This window comes from Danio rerio, chromosome 24 (assembly GCF_052040795.2).
Source record: "Danio rerio strain M-AB ecotype USA chromosome 24, GRCz13ab, whole genome shotgun sequence".
In the NCBI taxonomy this organism is placed as follows: domain Eukaryota; kingdom Metazoa; phylum Chordata; class Actinopteri; order Cypriniformes; family Danionidae; genus Danio; species Danio rerio.
Genome location: NC_141044.1, coordinates 32,902,501 through 32,923,824, shown reverse-complemented (window position 1 = coordinate 32,923,824; position 21,324 = coordinate 32,902,501). Strand labels below are relative to the sequence as shown.

Here is a 21,324-nt window from a genome sequence, read left to right as displayed (position 1 = left end):
GATAGGAGGTGTCGCTGAACATGCAGAGCTCTGGCATGAGCTGCACAATAGAAAATCACGCCAATAAACTCAGATTAATGATTAGCTCGTGCTCAGAGTACAATGCTAATTACTTTCATGCATTTGTTCTTCTCGTGCGCCGAAACTGAAATGTGGAGTTTTGTTTGGAGTTTTCTGTGTTTCTCTGGCAGGACAACTAACAAAAGATAGTGTTTTTTGTTTAAAATAAAACTTTTTTTTTTTTTAATTTCGCTTACACATTTTATATGGTTATATATTATAATAATTTCCCATGTTTTACTCCAATCTCACTTCATAACCTCAGTCGAATGTCTAAAACAACCATTCTCTGAGATGATTTTGTAGTTTTGAGTTTATTAGTCACGTTTCAATAAAAGCAGTTACTCTTCTTTGTCTTTTATGTGCAGATTCTGTGTGAGAGCGCCCCCTAGTTTTCATCTAAGATTTACTACTGATCACAGAACCATTCTTTCCTGACAAGATGCGCATGTCTTTCGCAGGTTTTGTAGAATCGTGATTCAAATTTAAACTCAATTAATCATTCAGCCCTAATTTGAATGCATTTTACTTGATGAGCGCTTAAGCAATCCGATCGAATGTATTTTTGACTATCTCTGCATATGGTCAATTGTAAAAGCTCAAAACCTGTTTACACTTATATATAGCATCGTCCACTACTGAAACATCTCAATCGCAAGTGTAAATGGAGCCCACGTTTGAAAGAGCAACTTTTGAGCAATGAAATGTTTTCCCGGGATGGCTCGCAAAAGCCCATGCAGACCATCTTGACACCACTCTTCTAGCTGTGGCTGTTTATATGCCAAGGCAATGAGGAAACCCGCCAATGATTATCCGGAGAGAGGGAGAATTGGCAGATTCTATAGGCCCTACATCCCTCTCCGTCAGACGGGTCCAGCTGTCCGGGACGCTTCTCCACAGCCCTGTTTTAACATGTTAATCTCATTCTGCCTCAGTCGAAGACCTTCATCCGCTGCAGGCTTCCAACGCCCAGCTCTCCCATGCACCCGGAAGTTGTTTGATTTATTCAATTTGAACTCATGCAAAATTACACCGCCCGTGTCACCTGAGACCTCATAATATCCAGCATCCCGCGGCCGAGCATAGGACATTCAGATCCCTCGTAGCTGTGGAAACCCGGAGACAATTATTGCCGCTCTGGTGCCTAGACAAATGCAATCACTCACTGTAATTTCATTTGGGCCCTTGGTTGCCATCTGTTTGATCTAACAGGGTTATGAGTTTAATCATTATTAGGCCCTTATCTAAGCAACAACCAATAGTGGGGCGGCATTGTGAGTGCTGATAAAATGTCAATGCACTAAATGCATTGGTGGGGGGGTGTGCTTAAGGATCCACTTACAAATCAAATTTGTTCAAGGAAGACGAGGAGGAAGACAAAGATCTGAGAATTTTCAGCACTTTGGTCTGGAGGACCATCAATTGTTATCTAACAGCCAATTGTTTGACATGATCGTTTAATCTGCACAATTAATTGTCGTAAAAGGTTACAGTTACACTACCTGACAAGAGTCTTGTCGTTGATTCCAGTTGTAAGATCAACAAATATTAACTTGATTTCTAGTTGATCATTTGGAAAAGTGGCAGAAGGTAGATTTTTCAGATGAATCATCTGTTGAGCTGCATCCCAATCATCACAAATACAGAAGACCTATTGGAACCTGCATGGACCCAAAATTCTCACAGAAATCAGTCAAGTTTGGTGAAAGACAAATCATGGTTAGGGGTTATATTTAGAATGCAGGGATCTGCAGAGTGTTTCAAGACATTTGTGCTGCCCATTATATTACAAACCACAGGAGAGAGCAAATTCTTCAGCAGGATAGCGCTCCTTCTCATACTTCAGCCTCCACATCAAAATTCCTGAATGCAAAGGAGGTCAAGGTGCTCCAGGATTGGCCAGCACCGTCACAAGATATGAACATTATTGAGTTTGTTTGGGGTAAGATGAAGGAGAATGCATTGAAGTGTAATCCTAAGAGTCTTGATGAACTCTAGGAGTCCTGCAAGAACACTTTCTTTGGCATTCCAGATGACTTTATTAAGTGATTTGAGTCATAGCAGAGATGTATGGATGCAGTCCTCCAAGCTCATGGGAGTCATACACAATATTAATTATTTTTCCACTGCACCGGCCTTTATATTTTATTCTGTACATTATTTCTGTTAAGTGACAAGACTTTTGTCAAAGCAAAGTCAGACCTTACTGTCCTAATTAAACAATTAAAAATCAAGGCATGATCATATATTATTTTGGTATAATAAGCATAATCTTGAGGTCTTTGCCTTTCATATAAGCCACTTCTGATACCAAATGATCAACTAGAAGTCAAGTTATGATTTGTTGTTTCAAAAACTTGAATAGACAACAAGACTTTTGTCAGGCAGTGTGGTTCAAATGCCAATGCAACCGTATGTACTGTACATATATCTAATAAAGAGAAACTACTCATCAACTGTCATCATTCACTCATCTTTAAATAGTTCTAAACCTGTTTTCTTCAGTTAAACACAAAACAAGAAGTTCTGGTGAATGTTGGAAACCAGAATGCCGGGGTTAAACCCCTACTCTTTTTCGAAGGATATCCTGGGATATTTAACGACGACAGAAAGTCAGGGCTTCAGTTTAACGTCCCATCTGAAAGACGGCACTCACTAAGCAGTTTAGAGTCCCCATTAATATACTGGGGTGTTAGGACTCACGCAGACTGCAGGTTGAGCACCCCCTCCTGGTCTCAATATCACCACTTTCGGCAGTGACGTAGCTTTCCATGTAGTCTCCCATTCAGGTACTGACCGGGCACAGCCCTGCTTGGCTTCAGTGACTATGCCTTGTGCAGTGTTGGGCAGTAGCGTTGCTACAAGTAGTGATGCTACTAGCTTAACTACATTTCTCAGTAGAGTGGTGGTAGCGTCCACACAAGCTACATTTACCGATCACGAATCGATAAGTGACTGCATCGACATTTATGGAGCTGTGAGGCCAGTGTCTATTCGATGAAAGTAAAACCATATGATTGCGTGAATGATGATTTCTTTTCTTATTTCTGTTTTACAAGGGTTGACAAACTTTTTGGTGCGTTACTGTCACCTCTTTCTCTGGTCGGTGATGTCACCAGCCACTTAGGCTAACATGAGAAATTTGCTTGATGGAAAGATGACTGAGGGAGAGGGGATCTATATGTATATATGTATGTATGTATATATATATATATATATATATATATATATATATATATATATATATATATATATATATATATATATTAGGGATGTGCGGAGCAGCCGGTATTTGTATTTGTATTTGTATTTGTTGAGGGGGAAAAGTATTTGTATTTGTATTTGTATTCGAGTAAAATTCAAAATGGCGCAGAAATATATATTTTTTCTATTACACTTCTAATTTACGTTATAGTGAAAGTATTGTTTAATTATACCCATCATATAAATTATAGATATGCAATATTGGCTGTTGTTTTTGAACATGTGATAAGAAACATAATTGAAAAGAAAATAACATAGAAGCCATTATCTCATCCATGGTTAAACCAACAACTAATAAAATACCATTGTGAATATTATGAACCCCACCACCACCGTTCTTGTTTAAGGACACTGAATAGACAGAATAAAAACAAATAATACTTCAAAAAACTGTTCTTCTTCTGAAAGAACTTTTTTCCAATGGACAGAATTCCAAAAATAAGCTAAATAAATCTAAATAAAACCCTGCCTGGGAGATCTGGCAGAACAAAAGTATTCTATATAATACTAAAAGATACAGTCCTGCTATTATCATCTGCCAGCCACAAAAAAAGACACAAAGTTTGTTTGTTTGTTTATTTAGAGATATCTGCAAATATTTTTCAATGGAAGTCAATGGAGGAATATGACTAGTCAGTCATAATATATTTGCAGATATTTCCAATCTGAATTATAATTATGACAAGTCAAAATATAATTAGAGATATCTCTAAATATATTTATGGATAGTCTCAACAAGGTTTAAATGCTAAAACGGCTTGCCATACGCACAGTGGCACAGTGGAGATTTCTCTAGTTATATCGTTTCAGTCGTTTGTTATGCAGTGACATGCAGTCAAATATTTCGCCAAACAGTCCTTAGGGATGCGGTGATATGCAGTCAGATATTTTACCGGACAGATCCGCCACTTTTGGCGCGCATAAACAGTGGCTGTTTCTCAATATGCGTTCTTCAGCGGTCTTGCGTCCTCGTGTTCTCGTGAAACGTCATCATCAGCTGCCTAAGTTCAGTTCCAATACTCAAGACCGCAAGTACGGAGGACGAGTGAAACTTCCCGGATGTGTTCTTGATATCGAGGACGCACCGATGCAGACTTCAACAGCGAGCTCGCTCTGGAAGTCCCAGAAGTCATTGCGACTGGAGGTGGAAAGCGCAGCATTTTATTTAGATTTATTATTAAAGTTCAGAGATTTAACTTATTTACCTCAGGAGTTTCCCTAAATGAAACGGTGAAGGTAAACATTAACATGAACATCTTAATAAAGGAATAAACACATTAATTGTGTTTGTTTGATGAAATTCGTATTAATATTTGTTTTATTTATAATGTGCAGAGTATATTTATAATGTTTTTATGCAAAGTATATATTTTGAAGAGGGGGGAAACAATAAATCGTTGTATGAAGGCTGTAATGTTTAAATGATTTCCATTTAAAACGCGTGAAGATCATGTGACCATCAGGAAGAACGCAGCATCCCATTTCTCAAAGGACGCGTTCTCTGCCCTCGCGGTCTCCTGAGTTCGTTCTTCCGAGGACAGCTGGCAAGACCGCACTCTACAAGAACGCAAGTCCATTCTCTGCGTTCTTGGAATTGAGAAACAGCCAATCATAAAGCTCTCGTGCTGCAGGAATGAGGAGGTCTGCTGAAGGCGCACAGCTGACGTGCAGTGAGAGGTTTGCGTCTTTAATAAACTACGGCAGTTTGCGATCACCGAACAGTAAGAATGATTAATAAATCCATATGAAACAGTCCCTTAACAGTCACGTCTCGCTTTCAGTTTCGGGCTTTGGCGCGTTTTGCACTGAGCGTGTTTCTCTCTCTCTCTCTCTCTCTCTCTCTCTCTCTCTCTCTCTCACTCACTCACTCACTCACTCTCTCTCTCTCACGCGGGCATGCACTGTGGTCTCATGAGGAAACGCTGCTTTTTGATATAGTGTTTTTCTTGCTCCCGAATACAAATAATTTTTCAAGTATTTGTTCGAATCAAGTATTCGTAAAAACACGCTATTCGTGCCTTTCCGATTACCGTATTCGGGTTCGGCTCCACCCTTAATATATATATATATATATATATATATATATATATATATATATATATATATATATATATATATGTATATATATATATATATATATATATATATATATATATATATATAATGCTTATATTAAAAAAATAATGAGTATTTCCGTTTACTGCAAAATACTATAATATTTTAAATGCGTAACACCTGGTTTTATTGGATTTTTTGTTTTTGCTGTTACATACTATTGTTTTTTTCTTAGTATAGCAGAACATTTACAGTAAATAAAATAACTAAATATTTATGCCTCATATTTTTAATTAACAGTTTTATTGATCACTAAAATATGATTAACTTGGATTTTAAGTTGCTGTGATTTATAAATGAAAATTTAAAAAAATAGCTTAGATATTCTCCGCGGACGAGTGGGCGCTGCCATTTGAATCTTTTTTGGCTTGAGACTTCCGGTCTCATTCACTTCCATTCATTTTTTGACGTAAAAAACTGCTCATTACGCTGCTTGATGTTGCAATTTGATATTTTCTTATTATATTATTCTACTTGGTCTGTATAGTGATGCAAACATTTGTTTGTAGAGCAAGTAGTTTGACCGTTTTCTGTCGTTTATTATTCCTAGTAATTTCTCCCATAGGCGACTGAATCAGAAGTTCTAAGACAATCGCGAAAACAGGCGCACTTCAGCATTTTAGAATAAGGTCAATAGATAAGCTACTTTTACCAAGTAGCTTTTAGCTTAGCTTGCTACATTTCCCAGAGGTTAGCTTTTTGTGTAGTTAAGCTACATTATTCAAGTAGCTTGCCCAACACTGACTTTGGGCTCTATTTTGACAGTCCATGTGCAGAGCGCAAAACGTAGGGCGCAAACGCTTTCAGGGCATGTCAGAACGCGTTTTTGCTAATTTAAGGACGGGAAATCTGTCTTGCGCCGTGGCGCATGGTCTAAAAGGGTTGAGTTTATTTTCTTAATGAGTTATAGGTGTGTTTTGAGAATAAACCAATTAGAGTCTCATCTCCCATTCCCGTTTAAGAGTCAGCTGCGTCGCGCCAAGAGCGCATTCGCTATTTACAGGAGGCAAAGTAAGTCTGAGTGGAAAAAACAGTTGACAGTTTTTTAACAGAAAACTGTTAAACAGAGCATCTACTGCGTGAGAATGAGAGATAATGGTTCTACTTTCACATTCGCTCTTGGATAGGGAAACCTTTACGCACAGACATCAATTAGCCTATAAATAGATTATTTTGTTTATTAAGAGCAAATATTCATATCAAAACTATTTCTAAATTCAGTTATAATTTCCAGCAAACGAATAAATGAATAATAATAACAAAATAAGCTCAAAAACCTGAGTTATATCCTAAAACACATGCTGTGCCCCATATGGTCTAAAACCTGGCAGGTGGGCAAATCTAAGCTTGTTTTTAATAAAACAAATATAAATATGGATATAATAAATAATACTGCTTATAATAATAACATTATACAAAAGCAAATTGTTATGAATGAACTGAAAAAGCCTCCCGAGATGAAGAAGACATAAAAGCAGTGATTTTTCATATTTATGTAGGCTAGAAAATAATGTTTTGTAATATTTTAATCCTTTATATTTATATCCTAATCTATTCTTATTATATCCTATATATATCCTTAATATTAAAATTGTTTTCGTATGTAAAGATATTTGCCTATTGCTCTCTTGTGCGTATTAAGCAGTGCATAAGCGAGGCGCAACTCTGCGCCGGAGTTTAGACCGGGTTAGTTTTGGTCTAATGAAAAATTTATTATAGTTTCTCAAAATAGCAACGCGCCAGCGGTCCGCCTCAGAACGCCTTCCTTTTTAGACCAGAACGCCTATGGGCGCAAAAATGAGCGCTAATGCATTTGCTATTTAAACAGCGCAGCGCAAACGACTCTTGCGCCAAGCTGAAACTACCAAAAGACTATTGCGCCGCGCCTTGCGCCACATTGCGCCGGGTGTATGATAGGGCCCTTTGTGTATAATGTTAGCAGAAAAAGCATGCATAACATTACCATTTATATACAGTACTGTTTATGATAGTGATATGGATAGTATGCGTATTAGCACTGTTATTCTGCCATATCTTTCTCTATTAAGTGTCATATAAAAAAAGCATGCATTTTGTCTATGTTGATTGTGTGTGTGTGTGTGTTCTGTAAATATTGTAGATTCAGTCTGCTGGTTGTATTGTCTTGTTTCCTCAGTCTCCTGTATTCTCCCAAGACTTTTTTTTCCAGCTCTGATTAACTCTGGGCTGTAAATTTGCAGCATGTCGTGTTAAGTACTAATTGTTACTGAATTATTGAGGAGGAGTTGCCCAGCTGAACGTAATGTAATTATCTGCCATGGTTTCAGGGTAAAGTCCTGGCAACTAAGGAGGTTGGCTTATTTCCAAGAGACGCCGTCAAGCCTTTCCCATGTGTGAGTACAAATAGCAGATTGTATTATAATGCTAAAATGATTCTTTATTCTCTGCCAAGCAAAACAACACATGCGATCCAGGCTTGTTCTTGGGCGCGTGCTGTTTTTGAATGGTTCAGTTACGCAAGCACCACTTCAACCTCATGTTTAAATGACAGGTGCATTGTGGGCGATTGTGTGTGCATTTGTTTTATCATGCGAGTAGCGCGCTGTGTTTCATTCTGTCTACATGCTTGCTGTTATCGGCAAGATGATTTACAGTCATAATTATGTGCATGTCATTTTGAGAGGAAATATGTTAGGTTATCTTTATGAGTGCATTAAGAAAGGCAATTGTGGTTGTAAAAGGATACAGTAAGTGGGGCAGATTTCAGCGCTATTATGAGGCTCCGATTTGAGCCGCAAGTTAAAAATACTATAAAAATCAGGCTGAATGGAATTTTAAGAACAAAAGCGCACATAATGTTTGCTCTACTTTGTCTTTTTAATACTATTTTTGTCTCTCACACACCTGTTTTTAATTTTTTTAACTGTTTATTTTAGGTACCCAAACCTGTTGACTACTCTTCACAGCTTTGGTAAAGTCTTTATTCTTATTTTATATATATATATATATATATATATATATATATATATATATGTATATATATATATATATATATATATATATATATATATATATATATATATATATATATATATATATATATATATATATATATATATATATATATATATAAAACACAAATACAATAAATGCAAATACAACATGCTCAGTGCTTTAGGAAAATTGATTTTAGAATTATTTAGATACTCGGTCATGGTAACACTTTAAAATAGAGGTCCAGTAGTTATTGTTAGTTATTGTATTTGTTAAATTTAGCAAATAATTAGTAATACATTTATTACATTATTTATTTAACTTTGTTATTGTTAGGTAATGCTATTTAAGTTAAATAATGTTATTTTCACTGTGCATTAACTAATGTTAACATGCACAAGTTTGTATTTTAATAATGCACTAGTAAATGTTAAACTTTAATTAATGAATGGTTTACAAGATTATTCATACTTAATGTTAGTAAATCCATGTACTAATGGAATATTATTCTTATTTATTGTATTATTTTAATGTAGTTTATTTTTAGTTTGAAAAAGTTTCGTTGCATTTAATTGTGCATTTGTCATTTTTATAACATTCACCTGACATTGACCTGTGCTCTCTGCTTTAGGTTTGCAGGCCCGATGGAGCGAGTGCAGGCTGAAGCTGCTCTGCTCAACAAAAGGAGCAGCACGTATATGGTCCGTCACCGCAGTCGAGAGTTTCATGAATATGCCATCAGCATCAAGTGAGTGATAACAGCACACATAGTTGTTTTATTGCCATGCTTAACAAGATTCTGCTTCGAAAACTGAGAAAAAATAAATAAAATCAGGGAGAAATGGTGATAAAATGTCTCATCTGCTATATATGTTTGTCTTAAGGTAAATCTAGAGTGCTTTATAACAATGACAAATTTCACATTAAGAACTTATGAGTATTCAAAACTTGCAGTTTGTCTCCTACTGTATATAAAGATTCCGGCCAATCAAAAACTCTATAGTATCTAGCATAGAGTCTGGCCCCCTAAAAGACACCAATAAAGCAGCTGATAAATGCAGATATATAAGAAAAAACATGATAACGCTTAACTTGAATGGTTGTGTTTATATCACTGTCTTTATAATACGAATGAGATTTTATGTATACTCATGACAACTGTTATCAAGCGTCATTGGCTCAGTTAGGCCATTTTAAATGCAAAGATAGCATTGTTTTAATATGGCTTAATCATGACAACTTGACATTGACAACACCTGTCAGTATCTTTGTCATAATAAGTGGACATTATCAAGACAACAAAACCTGTCATAAATCCGTCACAAACATGACCATCATGAGGGCATTTTAATTGTGTGACTAAATAGAATAGAATTTGCCATTAAATTGCATTAAATATTAAAAATGCTGTTATGAAATTAGATTTTTTTAAATGATTTTTAAATAAAAAGTCTATCTTTTCTAAAAGAGTATTGACATTTTTAATAAGAATTTTTAATTTAAAAAAATGTCATTCCATTAAAAAAATAGTGAACAGAAAAATACTAAGACAAAGGACAGGTTATGATGTATTTGTTTGTCAAGTTGTCATAACAAAGACATCTCAGTGAATGAGGCTTAACCACAGTCATCATGAGCATGCAAAAAGCTCTCCTTAATATTCAAGATGATGTGTCATATCATGATTTATGAAAATTTCATGATAGTCTCATTAACACCCTCTTCAAGTCAAGTGTTACCCAAATCACTTTAGTTTTACCTCCCCTTAGGACATATTTGCTGTCTCTGTCGCTATCTTGTGGCGGAACATTAACCCTCTTTGCTCTGCTCAGTATGACAGGCTAATGGTCGCCAACGCACTGAACCTCTGAAATTATAAATATTTAAAATAAGCATTATCCTTATAAATAAACTAGATAGTTGCAATCTAAACTACTACATTATCGCCTAAAAAGCCTCAAAAGTATATTACATTGTCCAACAGCTGCAATATTTGTCAAACGCTAATGAGTCTATTGATCTGCTGTTAATCTATGTGGTTGAAGAACTACACAAGGGTGAAAAGGTTGTACGAGTGCTCTTATTGCAGAATATCTCATGGATAACAGCCAATCAGATTTGACCCGCCGATCAGATGCAAAGACATCTCAGCAAATTAGGCTTAACAACAGTCATCATGAACATGCATAAAACTCTCCTTCATATTCATGAGGATTCGTCATTTTCTGATTATAAAGGTTTCATGATAGTCTTATTAACACTCTCCTCAAGTCAAGTGTTACCCAAATCATTACTTTGCTTAGTTAAATAAAAAAGGAGGAGCTACTCTATGTCCTGGCTTGTCTTCATGATGAAATCAACACAGCGAACAAAGCCTCATTTCAAAAGAATCACTTTTAAAAGAATCAAATCATTTGTATTATTCACTCAAGTATACTGCATTCAAGCACAAGGCCAAGAGACTAAATCCACCCCATGACAATGCAATCTATTCTGTAGTTCCTGTTTGCAGACGGTCATGTGCACTTTTTCTGGGAAAAAAAAAAAAAACAGTGAGCTTGTAACTTTTAATCCAAGGACTAATGGAGGCGGCCCACCCCTCGCTATCGACCCCTTCTGCCTGCATGAAGCGCTCTTTGCCCCATGCATTACTATGGCAGCTTCCCATAGGGGATAGGCAGCATCGATCGCAATGATCACCAGAAAATTACTCTCATCATTTATTCATGGCCCACAGGTACAAGAACGACGTGAAACACATCAAGATCTTAACAAAGGACGGATTATTCTACATTGCGGAAAACAGGAAGTTCAGTAGCATTTTGGTGAGTGCTGATGTTTTATACTGCTTTTAAGAAAACAATATGATCAAAAGTCTTTATTATATTGGGGGAAAGTAAATGTTATGCTTGTGTTTTTAAGATCCCTGCTTTTTTATTTATTTACAAAAACAAGGCTCCAATAAATTCAATGATTTCTTTTATTTTATCAGAATAATGTTTATCTTTTGTTCTGTGTTTTAAGGTTGATAGGACCAAAGCAATTTATTATTATCTTTTTTGTACAAAGCAAATCTCTATTTTATAAGAACATTGTATTTATACTTGATTTTATGCCAGTAGTTTCATACTTTATTACAAAATATTTTATTTAATGTATTTTTAGACATCAAAAGTGACCCTAAATATATTTATATTGTTACAAGGACATGTTTTGTTTTTCAAATAATCCTTCACCAACAATGTAATAATATTATAACAGTTATACAGTCACCGGACACTTTATTAGGTACACCTTACTTCTACCTTCAATAGCGTCAATCCTTCGTGGCATAGATTCAACAGGGTACTGGAAAATTCCTCTGACCTGATAGCATCATTCAATTGCTGCAGACTAGTCGGCTGCACATCCATGATGTGAATCTTCCATGCCACCACATCCCAAAGCCTGTTCAGTTTCCTGTTCTTGGCTGACAGGCGTGGCACCCAGTGTGGTCTTCTGCTACTGTAGCTCATCCGCCTCAAGGTTGGGCGTGTTGTGCGTTCAGAGATGACCAGCTGGAACCAGTCTGACCATTCTCCTCTGACCTTTAGCAATAACAAGTCATTTGCACCCACAGAACTGCCGTTCACTGAAAAATACTCAGACCAGCCCGTCTGGCACCAACAACCATACCACATTCAAAGTCACTTAAATCACCTTTCTTCCCCATTCTGATGCTCGGTTTGAACTGCAGCAGATCGTCTTGACCATGTTTACATGGCTAAATGCATTAAGATGCTGCCATGTGATTAGCTGATTAGAAATTTGCGTTAACGAGCAGTTGGGTGGGTGTACCTAATAAAGTGGCCAGTGAGTGTTTTACTGTATTTTGGATCAAATAAATGAAACCTTGTTGAGCTTAATGATCTCAGACATTTACATAATAATGTATTTAATTGAATATTTAATATTCTAGCTTTCAGTCAAGAATAAATAACGTTAAAACCTCTTTATCATATAGAGTGAAAAGTAAATGTTACGCTCGCGTGTTTTTTTAAGGTCACTGGAATCAGTGCAATAAAGATAAAAGTTTGCATTATACCAGCTTATTACATTTGAAATCTCTTTGTATCATTTCAACCATCCCTTTTGTTTTGTCATCTGTTTGCTTTCGAAAGGGCATTAGGAAATCACGCTGCTTAATGTCTCTGTTCTGCAGAATAAAATCAAACGTCTTTTGTCAGCTTCTTTCTGAAAGCGCTTTTAGATTCGATCTGCCAAATGCCAGTTAAATAACATTATTGGATTGCGAATGCTGGAGTCGTATTGAATGGGCTCATATATTTATTTTTTATTTTCCCTCTTAATGGCTGTAGATGCTTTCTCTTCTCTGTGAGCTGACATCATGTTGAGCGTATGTGTGTGTTTAATGCAGGACCTCATCCAGTACTACAAAATTCACTCTCTGCGGGAAGGATTCAGGACACTTGATACCACGCTGAAGTTTGCCTACCGCGAGCCGGAGAATGGAGCCAACAGTACGTACTGTGCACAAAATACACAATGCCACTTTAAGATTCACCTCAACATAATACAGTTGTTCTTGTTCTGAATAATAATAATAATATACATGAATAATAATAATTTATATATATATATATATATATATATATATATATATATATATATATATATATATATATATATATATATATATATATATATATATATGTAAAACTATAACTAAAACTATGAGTGTCTACAACACCAAACGCTAAAATTTTTTTCTAAATAAATTTATTGGGTTTTGCTTGAACTACAGAACAAAATGCATAAAAAACATAAAATAAAATAAAAATACTTTAAATAAAAATAAAAATTAATTTACTACATATAAGCAAAAAAAATGAAATGTTGAAACATCAGGAATCCAACAAATAGTTAAAAAAGATAAAAATAAATACATAAATAAATTACATAAATTCAAATAATAACAATACATAATTAACAAATTAATAAATAATAACAATGATTAATGCATATATTTGTACCTTGCGTTTCACAACTTTCTAGTTTCCAGCTGGTTAAACAAATGTGTTAATTGTTGCTGAAATGTAAGACATCGTTTTATTTGCATTCGTTTTAATAATAAAATGCAGCTATATACCTTGGGCTGCATAATCCGTGCTCCCTAGAAATGTAGACAGAGGTACATATCCAACAATAAACCTATGTTGATTTTTTTAGATATTCACACCCAATCAACACCCTAATGTTAGATGGCACTTAACGAAAAGCAAATACACAAATACCTGTTCAACGTTTGGCGGGAAAACGTCATTTACTAAATGAAATTAAATGAAGTAACATGAAACTCACGACTGTTGCAGTTGTGTTTAGCATATAGCGCATTATGTTTACAGACCTTTGAAATAGGCAGCTTTATGTTCATCTTACTTTCGTCATATTCTTTACTTTCATTTGTATTATGCACTTTTTCACTGAAAAATGTTTAGTCGCAAGGTGTTAAACGTCGGTAATAAGCACTAATAAAAATTGTCCCGGTGTGCACAGGCATTTAGTTTCAGCTATTTTGCTGTTTTTAGTTTCTTGCAATGAGCAGATGTCCTCAGTGTCCTGCGTTTCTTGTGAATCTAACCAGTCAATTCAATTTTATTCTAATATTTAGTCTAATCTACCAGTTAATTTAGCAGTAGTCAGTGTAGTGAAATACCGAAAACACATATATTTTTCCCTGCAACTTCAAAAGAGGAAACACAAAGATGTTGAAGCAAGTGCTGGATGCTTCAGCTACTTTAATGTTTCAGTTTTTTGAAAATCTGACTTGCATAGCTTTCCTGAACTTCTCACCATTTGTTCTGAAGTAATTTCCTAATTGACAGATTTTTATTATTATCCAAAAATTTTTTTTTTCAAGTGACTGAATAAAGGCAAAAAAAGCCTAAATCTCCTCAAGCTTTTCTCTCCTGGATAAAGACGTCATACAAAATGCTGTGAAAACTTGAATGTAGAGAACAGTTTGTGATGTTCTTGTGTTTAGTAGTTTGTTGTGGCACCTGGTGGCTTGGGCAGTAGTGTTTGCTTGTTCAGAGGCGTTTAACTGTTAAATGTTCACAGATGTTCTAAATGTTGAGGATATAATTTCTCTTAGTGTTTGGTATAATCAGAGGGTATGTTATATGCTGCGGCATGAAAGAACACAAACCTGAAACACACACTAAGCTAGTTTACTGCAAACTTTGCAAGCTGGATTTCTCATTGAATTTGAAGATGTCTGAATGTAGATACCAATGACTGTAAAAAATATGGACGACGCGACAGCCCCTTTTCCCATTGAACGCCTTGAGGGCAAAACGCCTGCTTGACGGGCACAAACTGTCGCAAAAGACTGCTGAAATTGGAGCCTTGACATGCGCAGAAGGACTGTCTGATGGAGCCAGAGGAGGAGCCGCGATAATGAGCGGAGTCGAGCTTCCAACCAAACGCTTTATGTAAAATCAACCACGCCCCCCAAACTTCTCACTCGACTGCCGGTGTCTGCACTATAACAAACGCAGTTGAGAAACTGTCAATCACAGCTGTCAATCACGATGACACGCCCAGCATTAAATTACTGCTAAAAACAAACTGTTTACAAAAATGAGGATCTGCACCTATTTCAGCACAATAACCAGTGCCTTAATCGACCAGAACCATCTTTCGGGACATTTTATTGCAAGTGTAATTAATTTTTTTATTTGGGCTCAAGTCTCCTTCATTAACACGGAGGAGGCGGGCTTTATGACTTGTACTGCAGCCAGCCCCCAGGGGGCAATCTAACGGCCGAGACCTTCACTCAAACGCAGGCTTGCGGCACACTTGGTAGATACACATCATAATATATGTGACTCGGTGACATGGTGGCTCTGTGGTTAGCACTGTCACCTCACAGCAAGAAGTTCACAGGTTTGAGTCTTGGCTGGGTTAGTTGGGATTTCTTTGTTGAGTTTGCATGTTCTGCCCATGTTTGCATGGGTTTCCTCTGGGTGCTCCGGTTTCCCTGCAGTCCAAAGACATGCACAATAGGGGATTTGGGTAAACAAAATTGGCCGTAGTGTTTGTGTGTGTATGGGTGGTTCCCAGTACTTGGTTGCAGCTGGAAGAGCATCTGCTGTGTAAAACATATGCTGGATAAGTTGGTGGTTCATTCCACTGTGGCAACCCCTGAAGAATAAAGGGACTAAGCCGAAGGAAAATTAATAAATTAATTATATGTGACTCAGAAATGGCATAAGTTATAGGAGATTTGTTTTTTTTTGTTAACACTCCCCCTGAAGGACGTAAAAACAAGTTGGGGGGTAAGCCATTAAATAGTGACAAATGTTTTCTCTGATCTGTATCTTTAATAATAATATTAATAATAAAAATAGTAGGTAATATAAATATACATTTGACTACCCCTAGAACAGTTCATACCATTGTGAATGCATAATTGCACCAATAAGTATACATGAGAAGAAATTCATTCAACAGTCTAAATCTGGCAGATCTAGTGCTGTGGTCCCCAACATTTTTATCACCATGGATCGGTCAACCCTTTGCAATTTTACTGTAGACAGTAGGTAGATAGGCTCAACCGTTTTCTTAGAGCGTGACAAAGACTGCGTCCGAAATCGCATACTATTCAGTAGGTACTAAATTTGAATTTAAATGTACTACTTGACCATTAGAAAAAAACATTCTATACAGTATGAATATAAGCAGAATAAGTGGAACTCTGACATACTACATCTGTCATTTTGTCATGATCACTTGACTCACGGTTCGATCTCGGCATTCATTCAACTGTGTGCGGCTGGAAGGAGCGAGCGCGTCACCTCCATTGGAAATAATAAATTTGCGCGAACTCTAGAAAGGATATGACATGGGAACGGCCCCTAAAAGGCCGTCGCCATTTGCAGTCTCCAGCAGTTGATCATCTTCTTGCACAGACATGGTGGATTCACCGGATTTGTTGACAAATGGGTTGCGGATCTATTCCTTGGCAATTTGTGGGTCCTTTACTGGGCTTTTTCCCCTTAGCAAAGAAACTTTCCAAAGACGTCTGTTTCTTACTCATTTTGCTGCTTGTGGGTTAAATTTAAGCGCTCAAGTGAACAAGATGTAACGAGAATACGGCTTTTTTTCAAAATAAAAGATTTTTTTAAGATAAAAGATCATTCAGAGTCGTTTAATAAATAAAACGGAAATAATTAATGGTTTCTCGTGCGGCCCTGTACCAATTCATGGTTTCCGCTACATTCATTCAGCCATGGTGGTGCACCATTCCAAAATTCATCCTGCCACGGCTACATTACAGCTTCTCATTCAAAACATTCAGTCATTGTTGTTGTTGTTGTATTAATATCGGGTTATAATTGCACCAAAACGCATTAAAAGGTTAGTGAATTATAACAGCGCAAACTTTTCTCTAACCGTAGTTGGGCTGCGCGTTATTTGTTTAACCCTTTAAGGTGACATGCTGACAGACTGACCGACTGACTGACTGACAGGTGTGTGATGCGTGAGGCCAGCAAACATGATGTAGCTTTCAGTTAAGATGGACACAGTTTCTGTAAGTCATGTTTTATAAACAAATTTCGGGAGGAGCATGATCAGTCTTTGACGAGGCTAATTCATCACACACACACAATCATTCTATTATCTAATCAGCTCTAGAGCAAACCCCTATAAATGGTCAAACATGTCATATCTCCATTTTCTCTCAACTTTAGTGTCCCTCCACCACCCCAACTCCACACTATTTAACGACATACCTATTTAAATCTGAGGGGGGAGCATCCTGAAGCCGGGCTAGACAATGCGCTCGGATCCTATCTCTCTTTATCCCGATAAGGGGAATAACACGAGTTAGGGTGTTTTCCCGAGCACAGAGCCCTCTTCCCGGACAGCACGCCAAACAAGCATATTCTATTCAGTCAAATATCTGTGAGTGTGAACTCGTAAATTACACTTTATTTATAGATAAAAGTCTGTGGTTCTGGATACAATGACTTGATCTTGCTGGAGTTTATAGCGGTTTCACTTTATTTTAGGACGCATTAATTCTGCTCTGTAGGTCTATTGGAGATATCCACAAATATTCCTAGCACATCTTAAAAATGTTGTAGACATACTCGTTACATATACACACTAAATCGCACTTCAGCAGTGTTTATTTGAGAGCGCACAAGAAGATCTGCACTTGAGCAGCTTATATTTGAGAGCGTGCAAGAAGTTTTGTGCACGAACAGAGAAAATCGGCGTGCAAGCAAAGAGATTCGCATGCTCGTATTACATAAATGCGATCTTGACTTATAATACACTCATGACATTTCTCCATTTAATTTCTTTGAGGAAACACTGCCATTGGTCCATGGACCGGTATCGGTTCATGGCCCAGTGGTTGGGGATCACTGATCTAGAGCACCGACAGACATCGTATGTGTTCAAATGACACTTTTCAAGTAAAATAGCTGTGTGTAGTGCTGACGCAGTGGCGCAGCAGGTAGTGCTGTCCCCTCACAGCAAGAAGGTCGCTGGTTCAAACCTCAGCTCAGTTGGCATATCTGTGTGGAGTTTGCATGTTCTCCCTGCGTTCGCGTGGGTGCTCCGGTGTCCCCCACAGTCCAAAGACATGCAGTACAGGTGAATTGGGTAAGCTAAATTGTACGTTGTGTGTGTGTGAATGTTTCGGCTGTTTCGGGTTGTGGCTGGAAGGGCATTCACTGCGTAAAAATGTGCTGGATTAGTTGGCGGTTCATTCCGCTGTGGTGACCCCGGATTAATAAAGGGACTAGGCGGACAAGAAAATGAATGAATGAATAGCTGTGTGTGTTTATATTTTGCTGTTGGTGAGAATACACAAAATTTCCCTCAAAACACTGAACACTTAATTTGAATTAATACAATAGATTTATATAACTTAAATAACTACATACACTGTTTTCACTAAAGCAAGTATTACACAAACAAACATTAGCAAACTTAAATGCAGTACTAATTTAAAAATAAAAGCTGGTTTGTGGCATGTTACTTCAGCTAAGCATTCGCATCAGTGTTTGCATACTGTGTTTTTGGATCAAGAAGTTGTTTAGAAGTCTTACTGTTGATGTTGTTGTGAAAGTTCTTGGACATCTGTGTTGTGTTCCAGCGGTGGGAGAGGAGCGAGCTTGAAAAATCTCAAACGGGGCTGTTAGTAAAGCCTGAACTACTGAGCTGTGCTTACAGCCTGATCAGAGAGTTTATGGCGCATCGCAATCAGCGCTTAGATGAGCTTTCATTGTAGCTCCATATGTCACAGCAAGGGTCTCATCGTGATTGGGAAATGTTGGCAGATTGAGAAGCCGAGAAGACGTCACTCAAACAATCAGCCATTCCACAACTCTGACCAAAGAATGGATCTCCCAGCATGCATTGCTGCTGTTTCTCTCCTTTCATCCCCAGTGGTCCATTTCCACGCAGCATAGCTTCCTTCCTTTTTTTTTATTATTTTGAGCATCTGCTTATGTGCCAATAAATGCAAATGGTATGCAGTTGTTTTTGAGATGGCTGGCAGAGGCACACAAGACTTTCATGCACGAGACTTTTAAGCACTTTAGCAGACAGAAGATCAACAGGAGCATCTTCTTTTAGTAGTAACTTAAATCGAACCCGCTCTCTGCATTGCTCACGGGAATAATTATGGCTTTAATTTACCGGTGAAGACAGAAAAAATGCATGACTGTTGCTCTTTTTCTCTTCATGTTATTTTTTAAATATATTTTTAACTGGTCTTTGTTATTATTGGCACGCTTGGTAAATGACAAAAGTTGGTTGTGATTTTTAAAAACATTTATTTTTAATTTCAGCTTAATATATTACCAAAAAAAAGAAGACATTTGGTTTGTTTTAGTCTTATCTGCAGTATCATTTCCTTTCTATAATATCACATTTGTTAGCAAATCTTTGTTGTTTACTGTTGTGCAGTCTGTGCAATTGATAACATAAGCAAAATGCTGCTATTATTACTGCATTATAATACTGGATAACCGAAAATGCTAACTGTAATAACACCCAACTGGAACAGATAATAGCCTTTTTTGGGGCTTCTGATTGGTCAACATGATTTTAAAGTTGGGAGTTCATAGACTGATTTCATGCGGCCGCCATTTTAAAACCGAAGAAGAAATTCACAAGTATGGTGGGAAGAAACCTGGAAGTATCGCTTGGAGTCACACAGGAACGTTGTGTAGCTGGATGTATATCTTATCAGCGAAGAGAAAGTGATACAAATTGATCATTTCACCGCTTTCCGAGTGACTCAAAGGTTCGTTCTGAATGGTTAGTGAAAATAAAAAGGGACATCAGACCTCATTTTCAACTAAGTTAAGGGAAATGGCACCAGTTAGCTAACGTTTTTCTTCCCAAACACACATTTTAGATGCCATTTATCAAACTCAAGTTAACACCGATTCTTTCACTATATTATAATTGTCACAATATTGAATTTCGGCACCAATAGGTACTGATTTGTAAGAAAAAGTCCAATGTTAAGTGCGTTCTCATTGTTTTATCACTCACCGAGTTACTGTACATAGGCTGAAGCAGGGAAGTGTCCCAAAGTGTTTACCTGCTGCAATTACCTGAAGCCTAGGAGGACACTTAAGCGTATTACTCTTGAAGAGATTGTGATTTAGTTTGATGTCTAATATGCCTTTAATTGTTTAAACTTAACAGAATGATATTAAAGTGATTTTTGCACCATATCTGCATATTTAAGTCACAGCAAGAGCTGGAGGTTTATAGTCCACAGCATGTTGTTGCAATGTTTACAGTGCTGATCCTATTCTTCCGGGTTTCTTCCCACCGCAGCCTCGCTTTCGTTTTTAAAATGGCGGCCGCATGAAATAAGCATATTATCACCTGTTGCTTTGGCATTTTCTTGGCAGTTTTTTTTTTTCAGTTCATCCACATGCATGTGGATGCAATTTTTGGTAAAAACTCAGTTTGCAAAACACCCTTGTGTACATGTGTACATGGCCTAACTTTGTCATGTCTAAAGCTGTGATTCTGAAGCTGAGACACCCGTTTCTTTCAGGCTCATTCAGAACTGTTAGAATATCTTCATTATTGCCTTGATGGTGGAAATGAGCATTTTCAGAGTTTCTGCTTTTTTCCTACAGCCACTTTTTTTGCTGCAAATCCCAGCTCTGTTCTTTAGTCTTGCTGACTGTGATGAAAGACTAAGTGAGTTTGTCCTGAGCTCATTGGTAAACAATGTCCTGTTCCTGGTCACTCAAGTGTATTAAATATGTTAAACATCAATTGGAATGGCTATACATCAAAAGAGGTTTGTGCATATAAATGCATACAGGTTATAATGATTGTAGCACACATATAATGAGGAAATATATTATTATATACATATATAATATTTACCAAGGGTGCCAGTATTAGTGGAGGGCTCTGTATACAGTTGAAGTCAAAATTTTTAGCCCTCTTGCATTGTTGGGGGTAACACATTCTATATAATGTGAGTTACGTGCTTTTAAAAGTAACCAGTAAAGTAGCGCATTACTTTGAAAAATTGAGTAATAAATTTGGATAATTTTTTTTTGAAAATGTAACGCGAGATACTTTTTAGTTTTATTAAATAATCATCTTGGAATTATAAGGTTCTATCTGCATTCTGAAGGATTTTGAGATATTGAGCTTTAAAGTTTTTGCATTCCATTGCACACAGTCTGTGTGTAACATTTGTTTTTTTAAATAAACAAGTCTTAAAATGTAAACAAATTATTAAAAAAACTAAAAATATAATGTAAATAAGTTGTCATTTAATAAGAATATGTGAATAACTAAATTTTGACAAAAATGTCAGATAGAACTGTATAATTCTAAGGTGACGAA

General features: G+C 36.7%; 1 protein-coding gene across 2 annotated transcripts in view; it reads left to right on the top strand.

Annotated features, from left to right (window-relative positions):
- vav3a (vav guanine nucleotide exchange factor 3a) overlaps window positions 1-21,324 on the top strand; it is a 160,869-nt gene that overhangs the window by 127,755 nt on the left and 11,790 nt on the right. For both annotated transcript variants that reach the window (XM_087309779.1, XM_087309778.1), the window contains exons 21-25: window positions 7,746-7,811; window positions 8,355-8,389; window positions 9,044-9,160; window positions 11,150-11,237; window positions 12,830-12,932. In XM_087309779.1, the coding sequence (XP_087165905.1) occupies window positions 7,746-7,811; window positions 8,355-8,389; window positions 9,044-9,160; window positions 11,150-11,237; window positions 12,830-12,932 (409 nt within the window). The remainder of the gene's footprint in view (window positions 1-7,745; window positions 7,812-8,354; window positions 8,390-9,043; window positions 9,161-11,149; window positions 11,238-12,829; window positions 12,933-21,324) is intronic.